The sequence below is a fragment of the Gorilla gorilla genome, chromosome 11 (assembly GCF_029281585.2).
Source record: "Gorilla gorilla gorilla isolate KB3781 chromosome 11, NHGRI_mGorGor1-v2.1_pri, whole genome shotgun sequence".
In the NCBI taxonomy this organism is placed as follows: Eukaryota; Metazoa; Chordata; class Mammalia; order Primates; family Hominidae; genus Gorilla; species Gorilla gorilla.
In genome coordinates this window covers 31,749,223-31,773,305 of record NC_073235.2, presented here as the reverse complement: position 1 = coordinate 31,773,305, position 24,083 = coordinate 31,749,223, and the positions used below count along the sequence as shown (strand labels likewise).

The 24,083-nt window shown below is 44.9% G+C and overlaps 1 protein-coding gene and 1 pseudogene across 1 annotated transcript; one reads left to right on the top strand and one right to left on the bottom strand.

Annotated features, from left to right (window-relative positions):
* Nucleotides 1-24,083, top strand: part of LOC109025815 (fatty acyl-CoA reductase 2-like) — a 306,120-nt pseudogene that overhangs the window by 90,258 nt on the left and 191,779 nt on the right.
* LOC101146937 (nucleolar complex protein 2 homolog) lies at nt 7,971-13,156 on the bottom strand. Its single transcript, XM_055380719.2, has one exon. It carries the CDS (start codon nt 13,105-13,107, stop codon nt 10,876-10,878), a length of 2,232 nt encoding a protein of 743 aa, XP_055236694.1. The 5' UTR covers nt 13,108-13,156; the 3' UTR covers nt 7,971-10,875.

Sequence of the window (24,083 nt, the reverse complement as noted above, 5' to 3'; positions counted from 1 at the left end):
CGCCCTCGGCCCTGTCCGCGCCCACCGCCCGGCTCGCGCGCAGACCCGGTTCCCGGCCCGCCCGGCAACCCTGTGATGAAGTTTTCACATAAGTTCATTTCATTGAAACAAAAGTCTCGTAGGCACCATTGGCAGGGGCAGGAAACAAGCCCACAGGTTATTTGCAGAAGACCACAGAACTGGCAAATGACAGAGCCAGGATTCACTTATAAAATGGGGGATTCTTTTTCAAGAAAAATTAAAATGTCTAAAAACTAAATTGAAAACCTCCGATGAGGAGAAAACCAAGTAAAATAAAAGCTGTTTCTAAAACACTTCTGTGATCACATTAGTTGACAGGCATGTATGGGAAGCAGTTGCAATGTGGTCTCTTTTTAGAAGAGCCCTTGGCTTTTGCAGATCTTTCTGATTCTGAAGTGTTAGGTGACCTTTCCTCAGTAGCTGTGGCATCTCTGAGGACTCGGGGATAATAAAGTGAAGATGTAGACTGGTCTGTCTTGAATGATCTTAGGACATTTTAATAACCTTAAAGTGGACATTAGAGTAATGGGAGTAGGCAAAGTGTGACATCTCAAGCCCAGCACAAGTGTATGCTTTTGGCTGGTGCGGTGACTCATGTTATAATCCCAGCACTTTGGGAGGCCAAGACAGGTGGATCACCTGAGGTCAGGAATTCAAGACCGGCCTGACCAACACAGCAAAACCCCGCCTCTACTAAAAATACAAAAATTAGCTGGGGGTGGTGGCGTGTGCCTGTAGTCCCAGCTGCTTGGGAGGCTGAGACAGGAGAAGCGCTTGAACCCAGGAGGCAGAGGTTGCAGTGAGCCAAGATAGTGCCACTGCACTCCAGCCTGGGTGAAAGACTGAGACTCCCTCTCAAAAAAAAAAAAAAAAAAAAAAAAAGTGTGCTTTTATGTTGTTTCTTATAACTTAAACCTTCCTGTACTTAACACCTTTCATAATTTCCTCCCAGAAAGCACACGTTCCTATCACCATAACTGTTGTCACATGAAAAATAACTAGTAGTGCTGCAAAGATGTTTAAGACGGATTTCAAAACTTCTAATATCTTGGCACTGAAGACATTACTTAGATCCATATATGTCTTATCTTTAATACCAACACATATCATGGTGATAGCAATCCTATAATCCTATCTAGCTCAAACTGTCTAACTGTATCCCAAGCAGCAAAAAAGAGGTGGAGAAGGAAGGGGAGGAGGAGGATGAAAAGAAGAGGAAAATAAAGGAGATTAAAAACAACTGGAGAAAAATCTTATAATGTATTTCCTACATAACATGACATTTTACTAAGCAATTGAAATATAGCTTATTAAAAAAATAGGTAAAAGATACAAGGAGACATCCATAAAAGAAGACAAAAAGCTAATAAATGGCCGGGTGCAGTGGCTCACACCTGTAATCCCAGCACTTTGGGAGGCCGAGGTGGGTGGATCACGACGTCAGGAGATCGAGACCATCCTGGCTAACACAGTGAAACCCCATCTCTACTAAAAATACAAAAAATTAGCCGAGCGTGGTGGCGGGTGCCTGTAGTCCCAGCTACTCGGGAGGCTGAGGCAGGAGAATGGCATGAACCTGGAAGGCGGAGCTTGCAGGGAGCTGGGATCATGCCACTGTACTCCAGCCTGGGCGACAGAGTGAGACTCCGTCTCAAAAAAAAAAAAAAAAAAAGAATCTGATGGATGCTTTTAGATGAATCTGAATAAAGCACCTCGGTAAATGAGAGAGAAAGCAAGTAACTTTTTATAGGGTCATAATAGGATTTGAGTTGGGAAGGAGTTTGCTGGGCAGAGAACCAAGTTCATGATAATCTAGGAGGAAGAACCAGTGAGTACATATTCAACCGTATGGAAAAGCTCTGCCCTGTTTGAAATGGCTAACATTTAAGTGTAAACACTGGCAGAGGCATAGGTTGAGGCTAAAATTTTGACTGCGACTGGGTTTTGAAGGGCAGTCCAGTTAATGCTGCTGAGTTTGGCCTTCCTCTTGTATGCAACAACAGGATAATACAGATTTCTAGAGAGCAAACATGACCACATTTGATTTTTTGGAAGGTAATTGTTGCAAGCAATGTACAGAAAAGACTGGAGGGTGGAGAGAACAGTTTCAGGGAGATCAGTTAAGAGGTGGTTGCACTTTTCCAGTAACAAAAGTTGCAGCCTGAGGAAAGTAGACTCTGCTAAAAATATTGATATTAATAGAACAGCTGTGGCTGTTTCCACTGTCCTGGCTCAAAGTGAAGTTTTGAACTGTTTTGGTTTTTGTTTTTTGTTTTTCTGAAACCACCCAAGTTGAGCTGCTGGTTCTCTCTGCACTACCCAGTCCTGTCGGGCGTCCACGGTTCTACCCTTTCTTTTAGGGGCCTTAAAAAGTGCTGGGTTATTGAAAAATATTTATAGTAGAGTTGAGATGGGCTGACTGAAACCTCAGGATGTATACGGGTCACATTTCTCCTGGGTGCTCATGGAGTGAGGTGCAAGCAGCGATCAGAGGAAGACCTTCACGGGGGGCAATGAAGGCAATGCTAGCAGTTCTCCTGGCGGGATGGGCAACAGCACTCCCCTGAATGGTGGTGGACAGACTTCAACGTGGCTTGGTTCCATCACCTGCCCGACTGCCCTTGGTTTGGCTGTATTGGTCTTCTTTAGGGCAGAAACTGAGTTCTTTCCAAGTATGATCTCTGCTCTTCTCTGTGTGATCCCTGGAAGCCATGCAGGTCACCCTGACCTCATTCTTGTCAGGTTCTCTATCATCCTATTGACTCCCTGGAAAACCACAACCTTAATTGTTTGTTTGTAGGCTAATATTATACCTTTATCTTTCAAATCTTTGCCTTTTGATTTTCAAAAATTGTTCTTTCAAAAATCTTGGTTCTTATAAACTAACAGCTTTCCAAACTATCATCTTTTATGTGGACTTCAAAAAATTCACTCTCTTTGTTTTTCTTTACTTTTTTTTTTGAGACGGAGTTTTGCTCTCGTTGCCCAGGCTGGAGTGCAATGGCACGATCTCTGCTCACTGCAACCTCTGCCTCCCAGGTTCAAGCGATTCTCCTGCCTCAGCCTCTCAAGTAGCTGGGATTATAGGCATGAGCCACCATACCGGCTAATTTTTGTATTTTTAGTAGAGACGGGGTTTTACTATGTTGGTCAGGCTGGTCTCGAACTTCTCACCTAGGTATCCACCCACCTCGCCTCCCAAAGTGCTGGGATTACAGGCGTGAGCCACTGCGCCCGGCCGACTCTCTTTTTCTTTGTGTTTGACTAAATAAGTTTTAAACCTCCGTTCTCACATTCCCCTTAAAAATATCTCTTAACAGTTTGCATTCTCTTTGTGTTTGAGCTAAATAAATTTTAAACTTCTTTTCTCTCATTTCCCTTAAACTAAAGCTATCTCTAGCAGTTTGTATCCCTATATAGGGACATACATGATCAGACAGATATGGAAAAGAAAAGCATACTAAATTATTTTCTAAATATAATTTATTACAATAATTATTTTAAAAGCTAACTAAAATTATGATATCCTAGGAGGATAAAAATTACTAAAATGGACTCAAGAAGAAACAGAAAAAAGAAAAGGCTAATTCAAATGATAGAAAAAAAAGCTGAAAAGGATGTCAAAGTCCTCAACTATTTCATAATAGAGATGCCCAGTTTTATGCATGTAGCCTTTGAGGATTATATGTAATGCCTATGATTATTTTTTAAATTGCTCTGAAGCATTAGTTTTCAAAATATTGGCTGGGCATGGTGGCTCACTCCTGTAATCCCAGCGTTTTGGGGGAGGCCAAGGTGGGCAGATTACTTGAGGTCAGGAGTTCGAGACCAACCTGGCCAACGTGGTGAAAACCCATCTCTACTAAAAATACAAAATTCAGCTGGGTGTGGTGGTGCACGTCTGTAGTCTCAGCTACTTGGGACGCTGAGGCACAAGAATTGCTTGAATCTGGAAAGTGGAGGTTGCAGTGAGCTGAGATTGTGCCACTGCACTCCAGCCTGGGCAACAGAACAAGACTCTGTCTCAAATAAATAAATATATATCTGCACAATAATCACTTGGGGAGTTTATTAAACATATGAATTCCTTTCTCCTCTCTCCCCATCTTCTCTTTGGGACTTTGATATAGTAGTTATGGGATGGGATCTGGGAATCTGAATTTTAAACAAACAGATGCTTAGAGAACCATACTGTCCTTAGAGAAACCTGTTCTAAAGCCATAGTCTTTTTAAATACGAAGTTTGCACAAACAATTCATTAGGATGGATTAAAGAAATAGAACTTTAGTTATTTTTCCTAATAAAATAATAAATTTCAGTTTCACTTTAATAGCATTTAACTGCTTGAGCTGGCCCCCTCTCTGAGTTCTTATGTCAAATGGCCAATTCACATGCATGGTCCAACAGATATTCTTTTTTTTTTTTTATACTTTAAGTTTTAGGGTACATGTGCACAATGTGCAGGTTAGTTACATATGTATATATGTGCCATGCTGGTGTGCTGCACCCATTAACTCATCATTTAACATTAGGTATATCTCCTAATGCTATCCCTCCCCCCTCCCCCCACCCCGCAACAGGCCCTAGTGTGTGATGTTCCCCTTCCTGTATCCATGGGTTCTTATTGTTCAATTCCCACCTGTGAGTGAGAACATGCGGTATTTGGTTTTTTGTCCTTGCGACAGTTTGCTGAGAATGATGGTTTCCAGCTTCATCCATGTCCCTACAAAGGACATGAACTCATCATTTTTTATGGCTGCATAGTATTCCATGGTGTATATGTGCCATATTTTCTTAATCCAGTCTATCATTGTTGGACATTTGGCTTGGTTCCAAGTCTTTGCTATTGTGAATAGTGCCACAATAAACATACATGTGCATGTGTCTTGATAGCAGCATGATTTATAATCCTTTGGGTATATACCCAGTAATGAGATGGCTGGGTCAAATGGTATTTCTAGTTCAAGATCCCTGAGGAATCACCACACTGACTTCCACAATGGTTGAACTAGTTTACAGTCCCACTAAGAGTGTAAAAATGTTCCTATTTCTCCACATCCTCTCCAGCACCTGTTGTTTCCTGACTTTTTAATGATCGCCATTCTAACTGGTGTGAGATGGTATCTCATTGTGGTTTTGATTTGCATTTCTCTGATGGCCAGTGATGATGAGCATTTTTTCATGTGTCTTTTGCCTGTATAAATGTCTTCTTTTGAGAAGTGCCTGTTCATATCCTTCGTCCACTTTTTGATGGGGCTGTTTGTTTTTTTCTTGTAAATTTGTTTGAGTTCATTGTAGATTCTGGATATTAGCCCTTTGTCAGATGAGTTGGTTGCAAAAATTTTCTCCCATTCTGTAGGTTGCCTCCAACAGATATTCTTGAAAGAAAGTGTAGGTGGCACCTGGTCCCCTCACCCGTGTGTTTGCTCTTTAAACACTGCATGGCAATTTCCAATTATGTGGGTTATACCATATAGTTGTCACTAAAGGAATCCTCACAAAATGAACAAGTGGCATGATTATATTCCTGAAGAGAAGCCACAGATTGAAGACAGAGCACTACTAGATGATGCTTTTCCTATTTGTAGTTCAAGGAAAAGATTTCATCAATCACATTATGAGTCCAACACAAGGATGATCTAATCAGACATGAAAAGCATTGGCTCAGTAATTTTAAGTGATCAGAAATGTTACCGGAAAATAGAGATCCATACACAGTATCAGCAATAGCAAACCTTATCTTAATTGGATATTGTACCCGTGAATTAAGTAATAAAAGGATGGGGTCGGCCGGGCGCGGTGGCTCAGGCCTGTAATCCCAGCACTTTGGGATGCTGAAGCGGGCGGATCACGAGGTCAGGAGATCAAGACCATCCTGGCTAACACGGTGAAACCCGGTCTCTACTGAAAATACAAAAAATTAGCTGGTTGTGGTGGCAGGCACCTGTAGTCCCAGCTACTCAGGAGGGTGAGGCAGGAGAATGGCGTGAACCCGGGAGGCGGAGCTTGCAGTGAGCAGAGATCAGGCCACCGCACTCCAGCCTGGGCGACAGAGCGAGATGCAAGACTCCATCACAAAAAAAAAAAAAAAATGAGGTCTTTAATATGCTGAGCACTTAAAATCTAAGCATCCAGAATATTATTAAAATAATTTTAATTAGAGATATGATTTGTAAATAAATGAAAATTCACATATTGTGGTAATATTTCAACAGCATTGTTTTTGCTGATAAATGTGCATCATTAAACATATTAAGCGTCTTCTTTCAAGCAGCACTATTCAAAGTGTGGTCCATGGGCTTCTGGTGGTCATGAAATATTTGTTACAAGTTCATGATAAATATGGCAATGACAGTCAGCATTTAGAGACTTTTACAGCAATTTGGTAGAGTAATTTAGTGTCTATTGAATGTAATCATAAAGAAATTAAACTTTTATTTCGATTGTTTGTGGCTTCTTATTTTACTTTTCTACTAATTTTTGTTTTGTTTTAACCAAAATAGCAATACATGATGGATGGGAAACTGCAAAAAAGGATTTCACACAGATAATTTGAAAAACATTGTTTTAAAGCATAGAAAACAATCCTAATTTATGTATAACGTATAATATCCTAATTTATTTTATAAATTAGCTTAGTCCTGAACAAATATCCCACAATAAGAAACCTACAATTACGTTATGAGTAAAATATTAGCAAATCCATCCAGTCTCTAATTAAAATACTAATATGCTATGACCAAATTGAATTTTGTTTTTTCTCCTTTAACTTTTAAACTGCAGTGATGGTTTAATTTTTAATAATGTGTTATTTATGTTATAGTATTGGCTTAAAAGAGACAACAATATAATTACACTGCTAAATATTCATGAAAAATTATTTCATCAACAAAACAGGATATTAAGCAGTAATGAGTACAACTTTTCATAATCATATATTTACTTAGTAGAAAAAAATCTGAAATATTATAAACTAAAACATTTACAGTGGCTGTTTTTGATTTATATTTTCTTCTTTTGTTTATTGCTAAGTTGCTATGTTCTAAACTTTCAATAATACTTTTTTTTGTTGTTGTTGAGATGGAGTCTCACTCTGTCGCCAGGCTGGAGTGCAACGGTGCGATCTCGGCTCACTGCAACCTCCACCTCCCAGGTTCAAGCAATTCTCCTGCCTCAGACTCCTGAGTAGCTGGGACTACAGGCGTGTGTCACCACGCCCACCTAATTTTTGTATTTTTAGTAGAGACGGGGTTTCACCATGTTGAAGAGGTCAAGAGATCACGAGGTCTCCCAAAGTGCTGGGATTACAGGCTTGAGCCATTGCGCCCAACCAGTACTTTTTTTTTTTTTTTTTTTTTTTAAGAGACAGGATCTTGCCCTGTCACCTAGGCTAGAGTACAATGGCATGATTATAGCTAACTGCGACCTTGAAGTCCTGGGCTCAAGTGTTCCTCTTATCTCAGCCTCCCAAGTAGCTGGGACTACAGGTGTGTACCACCACTCCTGGCTAATTTATTTATTTATTTTTTGTATAGATAGGGTCTTGCTATGTTGCCAAGGCTGATCTCAAACTCACAGCCTTAAGTGATCCTCCTGCCGTGACCTCCTAAAGTGCTGGGACTAGAAGCGTGAGCCACTGTGCCTGGACTATAACATATATAATTTTATGTAATAAGTTAAAAAATGTATAGTCATTATCGGTATAAAACATTGTATGTGCCTGGAGTCTAAATTCCTATAAAACATGTAAGGATTTAATATTACTCACTTACAGGTTTACACGTTTTCCACCAGCTTGTTTTGGAAGTAATTTACTCAATGGCTCATTTTAGTTTCATCTTCAGGAATGAGCAATTTGTAATTGACAAAGAAAAGCAATAAAAAACCCATTAGCATCTCTCAAACTACTGTGCATTACATGCATTTGCATTAACAAAGACAGACTTTTTGTTCTCTGAAAAGTATCAGGTCTTTTTTTCTCCCTGCGCTGTGGCCTTACTTATTTCCCAGGTAACAGGGTCCAGTCTTCTTCCCTTGAAATTTCCCTCCACCTGATGGGTCTGCCTTCTAGATAGTTCCTTTCTTTGTTTATGTGATTACTCTGAACTTCCCACCCTTCTTTACTGCCTACCTGTTGAATGCTTTTTCTAATAGTTCTAGTCATCGATAATCATCCTTGGGTTTGACTCATAATGTGATTGATGACATCTTTTTTTTGAACTACAAATGGGAAAATCATCATCTTTTTTCTTTGAACACTTAAATCACGATAGCATTATTTATTATAAAATCACTAATACTCTCTAAATGTCTTGCTGAAATAATTTAGTTCAGTAGTCCCTTTCCTTTCATGTGTATTTAGACTAGATTCCTTAAAGAAATCATAATTTCTTTTAGAAGAATACTTGTCACACACACCAAAAAACAACCCAAAGTGATTGTGTTGAGTGAAAAGAACAAGGTGAGAAATTGTGAATGTATTCAATAGTATTGCATCTTCATTCGTTCTCTCAAAAGAATATTTGCTGAATATTTACTATGTGACAGTTACTGCTGTAGGAGCTGGTGATATGACAAGGAACATACAACATGGGATCTTTGCCATCAAGTTGCACGCATGTATACGTACATGCATATGTGCATATGCATAGACATAGAGTAAAACATCAGTCTGCAACAAAACAGATTAAGAGGACAGAGAGTGTATACTGGTTATTCTTCATCATCTATCCAGATCTATTCTCTGCTCTTTGCTGCTTGGCTCTTTGTGGCTCCTGTTTTCTATTGCTCATGAAGAGCGAATGCCCTGTTCTTTAGGAAAACATTGTTGGGCTTTTAGACGGTGGGCCAGGAAGGCAGATCCCATTCTCTGTTATGGGACATTTCATCAGAAGTGAGTAGAGACTTGGAACTAATGGGACTTTTGCAGATTACTGACAATTCTGGGGACTCAACAAAGATGGCAGTGGTGTGGCATGGTCCTCGTTCAGGAGAGGGGTGCCACCTTTTAAACAAAGGAAACAGTCAAGGGAAGCTGAGATTTATGTTCGGTACAGAAGGCTTTCTGAGGAGGTGCCATGTAAATTTCTGATTGAATGGAGAAAGTGAGTCATTCAAATATCTGAGTGAAGAGTGTTCCAGACAAAGAAAACCACAGTGCAAAGGAAAGTGAGGAGCAGCAAGAAAGCCAATGTGGCTGATGAAGTGACTGAGGGGGTAGTGATAGGAGCTGAGGTGGAGAGGTAGCCAGAAGCTGGCTACATAGAGTTTTTTAGGCCGTATTTTGAAGACTTAACAAAAAATTATGAGTGAGGTTGGAAGGCATTCAAAGGTTTCAACTTTGCGATTTGAAAGTGACAAACTATGACTTACATTTTAAAAAGATAACGGATGGCTGTGTGGCAAATAGACTGTCAAGGGCAGAAGTGAAAGCCAAGAGGCCTATGACACTAGAAGACTAGGTGACTCAGGACAGAAACTTGTACCGGGATTGCAAGTAGTGAAGGTCGTGTCTGGTCGGATTTAGGAAATATTTTGAAGGTAGAGCTTGCAGGATTTGGTGGTTTGAATGTAGAATGTGAGAGAAAAGTGCGAAGTTCAGGATGGCTATAATGATTTTGGCCTGAATAACTGGAAAAATGGAGTTGGTATTTATTGACATGGGGAAAACTATGGGAAGAATTTGGATGGGAAATGAAAGTTCCATTTTGGACATATTAAGTTTGAGTGCATTTCATATATTCAGTGCACATGGAGAATAGAGAGTTGAATATTTGAATCTGAAGTAAAATGGAGAGATTGGTGTTGAAGGTAAGATGTGAAGCTTGTTGCTGAATGTGGCATCTAAAGCCAATTGGGTTGGACGAGATCATTTATAGATGAGCACTGAGCAGGTGCTTTGCTGCATTCTGAGGATGGGAACAGGGCTTCATGGGCACAAGATCTTTGCAATCACGCAAGACCTCTTGCTTAGAAGGGCCCCATGCTTTGTTGAGTGCTCTGCTCTATCTTAAAACTTTTAATAATTTTTGAATAAGAGCCCTGCATTTTCATTCTGCACTGCACCCTGCAAATTATGTAACGGGTTCTAGTTGGGAACATAAAGATCCAGCCAAAGAAAGAGCCAATGAAGTAGACCGAAAACCAAGCAAGTGTGCGGAGGTGTCATAAAAGCCAAGGGAGTAAATTGTGTGACAATGGACAGCATGACCCACAGACTCAAAAAGATGCTGCAAGGTCAAATTACCTCAGGACTGAACATCAACCATTGGATTTAGCAACTTAGGTGTGCTTGTTGCCCATGTTGGATTGGGTTGAAGACAGAAGAAAAGAAAAAATGTTGAATGTGAACAACTCTTTTTTTTTTTTTTTTAACAATGGCCCTGCCTCCCACAGCTTTCTTTCTTTCAGTTTTAGACGCAAAACAAAAAAGTTTAAAGGAAAATGTGACTTGAAAGGAAAGGAACAAATTTCCAAAGACTTGGGGGAGTGAATGCAGAGCCTGGTGCGGACGGACAAGGTCTGCAGACGGAGGGCAGAGGTGGTGGAAGGGGCCAGGGACCTGCAGGCCTCCCCCTGGAACTGGGACTGGTCTCCGTCTGCTGACGTCAAGGTCAGCTCCACCGCTGAGCTGACTTCAACAGCCCACAACTGTGGGGCTTCAGCAGCCACGCCAGCCCAGCCCAGCTCTTGGTAGGTTTGGTCGTTCATGCTGAAAAATAGATATTAAAGCCTGTCCCCTGTCTACTGCCTCCCCCAACTGCACAGACGCCAGCCTCTAGGCCTGACTGCTGGAGAGGTGGAAACACTGGCCACCAGCCCAGCAGCCCCTACAGGCCCCCCAGATGGGCTGCCTCAGTCCTCCTCTGAGAGCTGCAGATCCTCCAGCTCGTCCTCCGGCCCCTGGGCCAGCCGCTGCAGCTCCCCAGGGGCCAGCCCCGCCTCTGCGTCTGGGTCTCCATCCTCTGAGTTGCTGCTGTCCTCCTCGCCTTCCTCCTCGTCCTCTTTATCCTCTTCCACCCCATGCCGAGTGCTCAGGGGCCCCAGTATCCCTCTTTCCAAGAATCCCTCGGGGTCGTCTTCTTCAGAGCTGTTCAGGTCAAAGAGGTCTTTAAATTGCTTCCTGTCCTCATCCTTCCTGTCAGCCACCTTCCTTCGTTTGATCTCAGGGAAGTTCAGGTCTTCCAGCCGCTCTTTGCCACTGATCTCCAGCTGGATCTCCCGGTCACGCAGCTTGCGCCAGTGGCTGTAGTACAAGGACAGGGGGGTCCCCTCTTCCAGGGTCAGCTTCTGCCAGGCTTCCACTGCCTGCTGGTCAGAGACGCCGAAGGAAACCCTCTGGCAGTGGCTGCAGATGTGTTCCGAGTTCTCCTGGACCTTCCCAAGCAGCTGCTGCACCTGCCGGCAGTAGTTGGCCACCTTGCACTCCCGGAGGAACGACTTCAGCTGCAGGACCACAGGCAGCGCCAGCTCCGGGAAGCCGATGCAGTGTGCCTGGCTATGCAGGTACTCCAGGGTGAGGTCGTACAGCTGCTCCACCAGGCCGTCCTGGTACGCCTTCTCCTGCAGGTTGACATTGGACAGCTTCAGGATCACGGATAAGTTGATGGGCTTGGAGCTCATGCGCCCCGGCTTCCTGCTGAAGTCAACCTGATGGAACATCTCCAGGATGAAAGGCAGCACTGGGATGAAGGCCCCCGAGCTCCCCGAGAGCAGCGTCAGGGCACGGATGCAGTGCATTCGCAGTGGGTAGAAGCGGGCAGTGGGGATGAGCTTGATACAGCCAATGATGACCTGGGCAATGGAGTAGACCAAGGGCTGGAGGGCTTCGCTGGGGCCCACAGTGCTCAGGACCCGGCACCACAGGAAGAGGCAGTGCACGTACTGCCAGTTGTACACAGACGTTTCCTTCTTGCGGGTGGTCATGGCGTTGCGCAGGTGTATGGCGAGCTGGCGGATGTAGAGGAAGGCGTGCTGGTAGGCCACACCCGGCTCCAAGGCCAGCAGCTCCGTCAGGGTCCGCTGCATGAAACTGGTGAAGGGGAGGGCACCAGGCGAGGTGAACTTGCAGTTCCTCACATACATGATGTACATTTGCTTGAGGAAGGGGCCAAGGAAAGTGTCCTTCTTGTGCTGGCAGACTCTGCTGAGGACCAGGAAAGCCAGCACCCTCAGGGACTCCTCCCCTGTGCTCCATACGACCACCATTCTCTTGAGCAGCATGCGGCACTGCTTGCGGAAGGTCAGGAAGCAGGGCACCAGCACGCTGATGTGCCACAGCACGGCCGCCAACACCATCGTCTCCGCCACACAGGACACCAACTGTATGACCGAGCCCAGGTACGCCTTGATGTCCACACGGAGCTTCCCCCAGAGCAGGCTGCTGGACGGCTGCAGCATCCTGCTGCTGTCCTTTGCTGCCTTTCCAAACAGCAGCTTCTGGAGACAGCCAATAAGGTCTCTGATGCAGAAGGTGACCAGAGCATTGAACACAGCACTGTCCGTGACCTGGAATTTGTTGGCCTCAGCACTTTCCTGGTCCCCTTGGGTGGTGGCCACAGCTGCTGGGAACGCCTGTACCACTTCATGGAATAGCTTTGGAGTGAGGCGTTGCTTTGCTGCCTGCTTCCATCTCTCAACCATGGCGAGGGTCACAGGAACACAATTCTTCTTCCCCTTCAGCCCTCTGGGGACTCTGTCCCCATCTTCCCCCTCCTCTGCTCCATCCTCATCCTCACTGGCTTCCTCCAGCACATCTGGCAGGGAGTGGAACGGCTCCTCTTCCTCCTCAGAGCTGTCCGAGTCGCTGAAGTTTAGCTGGCTCTGGTCATTCTCCTGCAGGAACTTGTAGAACTCGGGGTCTCTGTCCTTCAGCCGAGAGAGCTGATCTTTGTGCTCAGAGGCACGGCCTTTACGCCGGCTGGCCGAGGGGCTCCCGCCCGGCTCATCCGGACTCCGGGAAGCCTCGCGTGCCTCCCGCGTCTCCGCTTCTGGAGAGTATTCGGACTTAGAGTCAAAGCCCGAAGCTAGGAACTCGTCCACCGTCAGCTCCGCCAGGCGCCTCGTGCGGCGCCGCGAACCTGCCATAACACCAGCCCGCAGCTTGCGCCCCACTTCCGGCTCCAGAATGCCGCGCGGCTGCGCACTTCCGTCGCCCAGGCCCCGCCCCGTTCCCCGCCCCGCCGCGCCACGCCCAGCCGAGTGGCTCTACGGTTCTCCGACCGCAGCGCCCGCGGCCTCCGGGCGGGAGGGCGCGTTCGCGTGCTAGGTGCGGGCAGCCCCGGTGGGGCCCAGATGCGCCTCCTGCTCGGCGCCCCGGCTTCGTAGGACGCGGCGACGCCGGTGTCCGTCCTGGGGAAGAGAGACCAGGAGTCCCGCCGCGCCCGCAGCCCACCCGGCGTTCCGAGGGCACGCGCCTGCGAGGACGCCAGGCTGCGACGGCGGGGCCCCTATGCAAAGAGATCCCACAAATCAACAATAAAAAGCAGAGGGTCCAGTAGAAAGCGCGAATGGCGGTGGGAACCGCACTGATGTTGCCAGCTCGACAGAAGACGGGCGACCCTAGAGCCAGGCTGGCTTCGCCTCCGATCCGCAGAGACCAGGCCGGCGCCATGAACACCACGCAGGGCGCTCCCTGTCCATGGCCCTCTGGGTGCCGACGGCGGCTCTTCCGCGGCCCTTCCCGGGGACGCCGCATGGGGCGAAGGCGGTGGGGAGGCCGGCGCCTTCCTTCCTGCTACCAGCCTGACACCCGGGCCCCCGGGCCTGGACAGCCAGACCCCGCGACAGGGTCGCCCCGGGGCGCAGGCGCGGATCCCCCAGACCTGGCGCTGAAGGGGCGCGTGAGGCGGACGCGGGCAGAGTGGCCTCAGGGTCCCATTCGGCCTCTTGGTGCCGCGGGGCCCCGTGGCTCCCCAGAGGAGAGCAAGTTAGGGGGTCGGGGGAGCGGGGATGGCTTCCGGGGGAGGAGGAGGGCGAGGTCTAGGGGGCTTCTCGGAGGAGGAGGAGTGCGAGGCTTAGGGGGCTTCCCGGGAGAGGAGGAGGGCGAGGCCTGGGGGGCTTCTCGGAGGAGAAGGGCGAGGCCGGGGGGGGGGCTTCCTGGAGGAGGAGGAAGGCGAGGCCTAGGTGGGGCTTGTCGGAGGAGGAGGGCAAGGCCTGGGGGGCTTCCCGGAGGAGGAGGAAGGCGAGGCCTAGGGGGGCTTCCCGGAGGAGGAGGAGGGCTAGGCCTGAGGGGGGAGCTTCCCGGAGGAGGAGGAGGGCTAGGCCTGGGGGCGGGGCTTCCCGGAGGAGGAGGATGGCGGGGCCTGGGGGGCTTCTCGGAGGAGGAGGCAGACCCGGGGCGCAGCGCTGGAAGGATCCGCGTCCAGGGTCTAGTCCCCGAAGCCTCTCGGGAGGCCGGGCGGGTGGCGCTGAGCGAATGTGAACAACTCTTGCAGTCACTTTTCTTGGAAATGGGAAGCTTAAAATTGGGTAGGAGCTAAGAAAGATACAGGTTCAAGAGAGGGCTTTTTTAAGATGGAGGTATGTGTTATAAATGAGGGATTAAGTACCCCTTGTGGAGTCCTTAAGGAACATTCCAATAGGCTGTGGAGATGACATTGGGAAGGCATATGAATAAAGGATTTACTGTACTTGCAGGTTCCAAAGAGGGAGGCACGACATACCTTGTGGGGATCACCTGGGCAGAGCACCAACAAAGCGGGCTCAGCCAAGCAGGTGGGGAGTCAAGGGCAAACAGGTTCCTGTGGACAGTTGCTCTTATTGGGCAACTTTGTGGGGTTCACCAGCAAAGGCAGGAGGGGATATCATGGGTGTGCTTAAATGTCACTAGGCCATGGTCAGGGGAGAGCAAGAAGGGGGACTTGTGACAGGGACCAGCCTTGTCACATTGGTGTACCTGGTCATCTGGGAAAGGTGCCCACAGCTTGTTTGTGGAGATACTGAGGAATCAGGAAAATGGGAAGTTTTTAGAAGTTGCAATTCAAGATGTTACGGTACATCATTTTTCTTGGCAATGACCCATTAAAAAAGAAGAAAAAACTAATGAGGCAGGAATGGAAATAATTCCAGGAGCAAAGTCCTTTAGGAGGAGTGGGGAACAGGATCCAGTGCAAAGTGGGGGGTTGGCCCTAGGAGCCAGGGAAAGCCGAGTGCATGGAGACAGATGTCTGTGCCTGCTGCATTTTGTAGAATGATCCATTCTGATTTCTCCTGGATCAAAATTGAAGCCTTCAGCTGAGAGTGAGAAGCAGAGAGGAAATGTTGAGGTTTGAAGAAGAGAAGAATACGGAACGGTCGTCTAGGAGGATGGGCAAGCAAGGAGACCAGAACTGGCAGGCAGCGCAAGGGCTGCTGAACAGCCCGAGCAGTGAAGTGGCTGAAATAGGAACATCAGGTGTCTCTGGTGATTATTTCTTTTTTGTAGTTTTCTGATTTTCCAGATGTTCCCTAATAGGCATATCTTACTTCCACAGTTATCCTTTTTTAGACTGTTACAGAGGGGTGAAAAATAGAACATATAATGTAGGAGAGAGGACTTAGGATTTGGGGAGGTGAGTGGGGAAACAGAAAGAGATAGAAGACCTCATTCTGTTTGCCTGTAAAAACAATGCCTGCAATAGATGAAAAGTCCAGTTTTCTGCAGAAATGTACAAAATGTTTTTGACCTTTTATTCAGGCCAACAGATTTACTCCATTTCTAGGTCTGAGCCACCAATTGGGTTTCTTCGTTGAGTCTGAGTGATAGGCCAAGTGGTGGAAACTGTTCTCAAGTTCTGAAACTAGGGGAGCCTCCATTCTGGGCTCTGCAGTGGTGAGGTGCACTCTCATCCCTGCCACATTTTAGTGGGAAGCCTGGTGAGGCTCATTCAGGGACTGTGAAAACATCTCTTACACCAGAACCTCACTAATCTTGTAAAGTTTGCTTATTTGTTAAAATGATTAAAAGTAAACATTAGAAGTTGAGGTCCTTGATATCTGTTTTCAGAGTGTCTTAGCCACTCTCTATTTATTATGTCTTAATAGATTTGCCTGATTTTTTTAAAATTTCAAATCAAGGTCACTGTTGTGAAAGGGAATTTCAGAGATAATACATTGTTATGAAGGGCCGGGCGTGGTGGCTTACACCTGTAATCCCAACACTTTGGGAGGCTGAGGTGGGTGGATCATGAGGTCAGGAGTTTGAGACCAGCCTGGCCAACATAATGAAACTCTGTCTCTACTAAAAATACAAAATTTAGCTGGGTGTGGTTGTGCACACGTATAATCCCAGCTACTCGGGAGGCTGAGGCAGGAGAATTGCTTGAACCCCGGAGGTGGAGGTTGCAGTGAGCCGGGATCATGCCACAGCACTTCAGCCTGGGCGACAAAGCCAGACTGTGTCTCAAAAATAAATAAATAAATAAGTTCCTCTGAGTTATTTACCATCTTTCTGTTGAAATCTTTATTGAAATTATAAATCTCAGCTATCAGAACAAGATGTGGGAATTAAATCCTATGACTGTTAAAACACACGGAGCTCAGCTGTGTGGACGCAGAGTAACTGCGTGGGGTGTGAGGTAGGGTGTGCGTTTAGAACTCTAAGGGTGGCAAGTTGAAGATTTCAGAGACAAGGGCAGCTGCAGAAGTCCTGAGTTTTACACTAGGACAAAAGAGAATAGATTTTTCTCTTATGGTGGAAAGAACATTTAACCCAGCAATATGTATTTAGATGATGTCATACTTTCTTCTTGAAATATACAAACCCTTTGATGAATTTCTTTCATCTTTAAACTCTTTCATAATGAATCTCTTAAATGATAAATCTTTCTAATACATTTTTCAGTCTTTGTATTCATACACCAATGTAAATTCTTTTTTTTTTTTGAGACAGAGTCTCACCCTGTCACCCAGGCTGGAGTGCAGTGGCACGATCTCGGCTCACTGTAAGCTCCGCCTCCTGGGTTCAAGCGATTCTCCTGCCTCAGCTTCCTGAGTAGCTGGGACTACAGGTGCCCACCACCATACCCGGCTAATTTTTAGTAGAGTTGGGGTTTCACCATGTTGGCCAGGATCGTCTCGATCTTCTGACCTCGTGATCCACAGACCTTGGCCTCCCAAAGTGCTGGGATTATAGGCTTGAGCCACCACACCCGACCGTAAATTCTTAAAAAGACAGCATATTTATTAAGTTCATGTGTTATTGCTACTGGAAACAAAGACACAGTAGATAAGGAGTATTGCATGAGCACTGGATCTGAGTTGAAAACTATGCTTGGAAGACACTAACAGAACTATCTTCAAGTCCGTTGAAGGGAATTATTTGCAGCCAGGCATTTTTTTCCCTGAAGTAACATCTATGACTTCTTAGTAGATGGTCTGAAGTGGCAAGGTAGGAACTTCAGTTATTGTAAGTGAAAACCTCAAGCTATGGCTGGGCGCGGTGGCACATGCCTGTAGCCTGTACTCAGGAGGCTGAGGCGGGAGGATCTCTTGAGTTGAGGAGTTTGACGCTATAGTGCACTATGATCACTCCTGTGAATGGCCGTGGCACTCCAGCCCGGGCAACATAGTGAGACCCCATCTCTAAAAAAATTTGAAAATTAAAAAAACTTTCAGATATGCTTAGAAGCAGATTTTTCAAATCCCATGGGGAAGGGCTTTAAGAAGAGTATGATCAGTAACCAGCTAAACAATGATTAAAGCATCGTCTTTAGAAGATGATGAACTAAAGGAATCTAAATCTTATTGCCTGAAACTCTTTGCAGTCAGGCAGCTTAATTGGGTGTCTTTGAGAAAATTATTGTCTCATTTATCATATTTGTGCAATGAAAATAATACCTACATTGTACGCTTGTGGAATTTAAATAACAAAATATTTTATATATCTACATATCTCCTGGATATAGTACAAGTTTAAAACATTGTAGTTTATTATCAGTTTCCTGAGAGATGGCACCAATGGCAAAACGGTCACCAAAGCTATTCCTTTAGAATTAGAGGACAGTCCCCACCTCATGGACAACATGTGAGTCTAAGCACCCATAGCGTCTGTCAGCCTGTCCTCTCTCCTTTTTTAAAGAGCAAAACAGGAATTCTGTTGTGATTGAAGGACTTTCTGTCCGTCCCTGGAATCCTAGATGCTTTGAGATACCTGCATAGAAGTTGCAGACTTTTTTCAAACTCTGATGGAATGAAATACTGTCATTGCCTCTCTTTTTTCATAGCTAGCATAGAAGATGGATCTTTTTGGGGGGGATTGGGTGGGTGGCAACCTCATCCAAGGATGGGGCTACATAAGTCATAGAAGACCTTGCCAATCCAGGTAGGTTGTAAGTTTAGGCTCTGTGTGGCTGGTCAGGGAGTCAGTCACTGGCTTGACTCTGACCTTCCAGGAGCCTGGCAGTTGAAGAGGATCTCAGGGTGATCTGATAGAGAACTGCAGAAGGTAAGAGTCAAGTTAGCCTCTTCCAGACTTATTACAGTCCCCTAAAGCATTAATGACCTTTTTGCCTAAAGCCGATACATGGACATTTTTAGTTCATTGACCTTCAAATAATTACAGCTGTTTGGAAAGCTCTTGGTCATAGAAACTGGTAGTACTTCCAAACTTTTCAGTGATGTTTATCATCTTTTTTTTTTTTTTTTTTTTTTTTGAGATGGGGTTTTGCTTTTGTTGCCCAGGCTGGAGTGCAATGGCGTGATCTTGGCTCACCACAACCTCTGCCTCCTGGGTTCAAGCAATTCTCCTGCCTCAGCCTCTGGAGTAGCTGGGATTACAGGCATGTGCCACCACGCCCGGCTAATATTGTATTTTTAGTAGAGACGGGGTTTCTCCATGTTGGTCAGATTGGTCTTGAACTCCCAACATCAGGTGATCCGTCTGCCTTGGCCTTCCAAAGTGCTGGGATTACAGGCGTGAGCCACCGTGCCTGGCTGATGTTTATCATCTTAATAGCATCTGTCCTTTAACCCTGCACACACACTCCAAAAAAGTTAACTAAAAGAGACAATGATTAATTTTATATTCTGATGTTTTCTTATGAACACATTTGTGGCCACTTTAGTGTCCAGCAAAGCATTTCTTTGGCGAGTAAGGAGGGGAAAGTGGAATGGAAGAAGTCTCTGGAAAGTCTTTAACACTGCAGCGTATTTTCTCCCTGTTTGACTCCAAGGAATTTCCACTCATGGAATCTGGCCTATTATAAAGAACTTTTTCCTTTTGTACTTGATTCAACTTAATAAATTATGTTAACCAGCTATGGTGAATGATGAGCATTCCTCAAACCACAGAACAATAGGCTTCATCATTGAAGCTCTAAAAGAGCAGGAATCTATCTGTTCCAATTATCTTCTGCTGGGCACCATCTTCTAGCTCTGCTGCAGTCTCTCATTCATAATTCTTCCCCTAGACCAAGTTCTTCTTTTTTACTGACCTCTAGGACACCTGGCATGCATTCCTCTTCTGACTGCCTTTGTTGGCCTGAATGCTGAAATAACATCACTGAACTAACATCTCCTAAAGAAGACATTTGTTATCAGAGGCAAATCCTCAATGAGGATTAACCTGTCTTTAAAAGATCATGAGTAACTGGCATATGAGATGGCATGAGACTAAGAAGTGTTCCTTTGAGGCAGACCCACAATGGTCTGTGTGCTTGCCTCTCCGATCATATCACCAATTATCAAATCTTGGTGCACCGTCGCATCCCATTTGTCACACATCTGATTTTTCTTAAATAATTATACTGTTCCTTTGTGAGGATCAACCCGTCTTTAAAAGATCATGCGTAAATCAGCACAATCTGAAAGATTCAGAGCTTTTTTACCTTTCTCTCTGCTAGGCACAATGATTACCATCTCCAGCCTTATTCTTCACAGCCACTCAATCGTGGTCCTTGCAGTTTTGCTTCACTCCACATACACCATTTCATTTCCCTTCCCACAGTCACTTCCTAGAACAGATATAGAGGGAGGCCCTGCTTTGCATGCTAATGAGGGACCACAGAAATGACTGCAAACAGAGAATGGAACGCGATCTCGTGCATCAAAGGGGAATGTTCTGACTGTTCTGTGACTTTTAAAAGTATTTTGTCAAAACATTAAAAACTATTGTAGGTTATAAATGTACAGGAACATTTTCAAAAATAGTAAAACTAATATTTAGTATAGTGTAATTTAAAACATCAGAAACACGAAACAATATTTTATTTCTTTGTAAAAGTCTTATGGAGTATAGTTTGAATGAAGCTGGCCCTCCTCTTCTTGTAGTACTTACAGTGCAGAGTGAGCTATACCTTGACAAACTGTCATTCTCCTGTCTAAGTTTGAATCAGCTTCCAACTATTTATTGTTTGTGCTTTCAATGTCATGAAATACCTCTGATAATTCCTTTAATGTGAGTTTTGTTTGTTTTGCCAGTGTCACTTTCCTGGGACATCTTTATCCTAAAATGAATGAACACATCTATTTTCATTTATGTTGTTAAGTCTGCCTTCCCTAAGTTCCTCTGGAATGTCTCAAACAGTGGCAAATTACCTCCGATAGCTATTTCTTCCATAACTCCATTTACACTCAATTTGAATTTCACTTTCAGAGTATATTAGTCAGTGTTCTCCAGAAAACAGTATATGCACACACAGAGGCATAAATATTTATTTCATCTTATATATATGAAGATTTATAAGATATATAAAGATTTATATAGGTATACATGAAGATTTATTTTATTATGGAAATTGGCTTATACAATTAGAGAGGCTGAGAAGTTCCACCAACTGCATTCTGGAGAACGAAGAAAACCAGTGGAATAATTCAGTCCAAAGTCCAAGTCCAAGGCTGGAGAACCACAGTGCCAGTGTCCAAGTGCCGGAGAAGATGGATGTCCCAGCTCAAACAGGGGGAGTACATTTGCCCTTCCTCCACCTTCTTGTTCTATCAGATGATGCCCACATTGGTGAGGGTGATCTGATCTTTACTCAGTCTACTCATTTACATGGTAATGTCTTCTGCAAACACCCTCACAGACACACCAGAACTAATGTTTTACCAGCTGTCTGGACATCCCTTAGCCAAGTTGATGCATAAAATTAACTAGCATTCAGAGTTCTCTATTTTTGTTTATTTGCTGTGCTTTTCTTTCTGACACTTCACTGTTGGCCAGTTTTCTGTTTTGATTAGCCATTATTGAAAATGTTATGCAGGTTTATCACTGGAAGAAAAGGAAAAAACACAGCTGCATGGTTTGCTGCCAGTGTGTGAATTGAATAAAAGATGTGGGGCTGGGCGCGGTGGCTCACACCTGTAATGCCAGCACTTTGGGAGGCTGATGCGGGCGGATCACGAGGTTAAGAGATCGAGACCATCCTGGCCAACATGGTGAAACTCTGTCTCTACTAAAAATACAAAAATTAGCTGGGCATGGTGGCACCTGCCTGCAGTCCCAGCTACTTGGGAGGCTGAGGCAGGAGAATCACTTGAACCCAGGAGGCAGAGGTTGCAGTGAGCCGAGATTGTGCCACTGCACTCCAGCCTGGCGACAGAGCGAGACACAAGACTCCGTCTCAAAAAAAAAAAAGATGTGTGGTGACCAATCACCAATAGATATTGAAAGAAGTGACATGATTGGTCACTGATCATAATGCGCCTCCGGTATACATGCAGCAATTTATGGGTTGAAGGTCTAGCAGTGAAGTTTCTCCTTTATCCAATTGTTCATAGTTAATAGACCATAGCAACTGATATCAGAACTGTGTTGTTGGGGGACTGGTGTCATTGGACTAAACTGTGGTAACTGAAATCTGCGTAATACTGGAGCTGTGCTAAGCAAGGATGGACTGGTTATTACTAGGACAACTTTCTGGCTTCTCTTTTTATTTTTAGTGCATCTAATTCATCTGACATTTAATCGATCCAGATTTTCTTCCAGGATGACTAATACCTTAGTCATCTAACCACTCAAGGACCTCACAATATCTTACATGTAGTTTTCACCTAAACTAGGGTATAACAATTATAACCATCTTCCTGGTCATCCTCAGCATGTATACTGCAGTTATGTCCTAAGATTTCATCTCTATTAAGCTCCAGGGAGTAATAGGTGTTCTTTAGCCCTCTGCAGGATTAGAGAATTGAGGCTGCTTTGTTACTGTTGTTGTTCACAGTAAACTTCCATAGGAAGTGAGTTACAAGACTCTAGACCTTTGTTAATCCTGAACTTTCTGGGCATCTTGTCTGAGTGATAGATCTTCAGTAAAGTGTATCCTAAGAGCTGTCCTTTCTGTTTCCTTGGCCTTCTTCACAAGCCTGCTCTCCAAATACCCCCACATCTGGGAGACTGACTAGTTCCCAAGTTGGAACACAGAGTTCTCAAGCTTGTTGCTTTGTGGGTGACACCAACAGAGGAACTTCTGCCTGATGTTCTATCTGCTAACTCCCAAATCAGAGTCTGGAAAGAGTAATCTTGCCTTGCTTATTTAGTCAAGGATACCTCTCTTCTTAGTACTGCTATAGAGGGATGTAAATGCCTCTTCTTCACAGTTGACTTCGGTAGCTGGGAAATACGACAATATCTCTAAATATTTATTTGTATGTAACACAAAACTCCTGCAAAAGAATACGAGATAAACAGGCAGAGGCTGTTCTGCCTTTTTATTCTGAGCCCCCAAAGAAAAACCTGTAGTGTCATGCTGGGCAGAATTTTGTAACTATTTTGACCAATAGAGTATAATGGAAGTAATACCATGGTGCCCTCCAAGCTAGATGGTAAGAACACCTTGCACTTCTGCCTTGCCTACATAGGACATTTGTTCTTAGAACCCATCTGCTGTACATGCTGTGAGGAGGACAGAATAACCCGTGTGCAGAGGCTGTGCAGAGGCAGTTGTGGCCAATAGTCCATCTGAGGTCCCAGCCAATAATCAGCATCGACTACCAGGCATGTGATGAAGATACACACAGGTGATTCCTGTTCCCAGCTGCTGTCACACCTAAACTTTGAGTCTTCCAAGCAAATGCCCCAGATGTGGCATAGCAGACATATAAGCAGTCTGCCCTGTGTCCAGACTAAACTCCTGACCCATAAAATCTGGGAATACAAATGTTGTTATTTTAATACAATTGTATGGCACTGAGATTGGGGTGGTTTGTTATGCAGCAATTATAACTGGAACAAGAACACTTGACCCTGTAAGACACTTGAAATTATATGAGTTATGACATCAGTAAAGTATCTTTTCTTATCTACACTTTCTGTTGTAACCACAATGCATATGGATAATTTGTGAAGTGAATAAGGACATGGTGAAGGACTGATTCCATGTGGCTGGGAGAGGGAAGGGTGTGCTGCATAGATTTCATGTCCTTAGATACTAGTGAGAAGAGCTGTAACACATTAATCACTCCCCTTCTCTCACTCATACAATGGTAGCACTAGTAGCACATTATCTTTTCTTGTGAAAGTGTTGCATTAAGAAATTTCTTTTGGAGTAGCCCCCAAACTGTAACAGAATGTGACGTGATAATTTCCCACCGTCTTCAAGTACTGCCAAGATGTAGAAGTCTCCTTACTCCTTGTAGACAAATGGTTGATCCTTGGAGGGGCCTATTTGAATTTTTTTTTGTTTTGTTGGTCTTTTTTTTTTTTTTTGAGACAGGGTCTCACTCTGTTGCCCAGGCTGTAGTGCAGTGATGCAACCACAGCTCACTGATGCCTCGGCCTTCCAGGCTCAGATCCTCCCACCTCAGCCTCCTGGGTAGCTGGGAATACAGGCATGCACCACAAAGTCTGGCTAATTTTTTGTAGTTTTTCATAGAGATGAGGTTTCCCCATGTTGCCCAGGCTGGTCTTGAACTCCTGGGCTCAAGCTGTCCACCCACTTCAGCCTCCCAAAGTGAGCCACCTTTCATCTCCCCATCTCATCTTATGACTCTGTGCTTGAACTGGTGTATTTAAAGATTAAGGACCTTTCTGACCAATGTCAAATGAGCCATCCAGATGGTTCTGGCTCTCAGAAAGATCAGAGGCAGTCTGAATAGCAAGTAAGGATCAAGTCAACCACCAGTTCACCAAACAAAGCCAAAACATT

Coding starts and splice junctions, on each gene's coding strand:
- LOC101146937 (XM_055380719.2), bottom strand. CDS start 13,107: ATGGCAGGTTCGCGGCGCCGCACGAGGCGCCTGGCGGAGCTGACGGTG.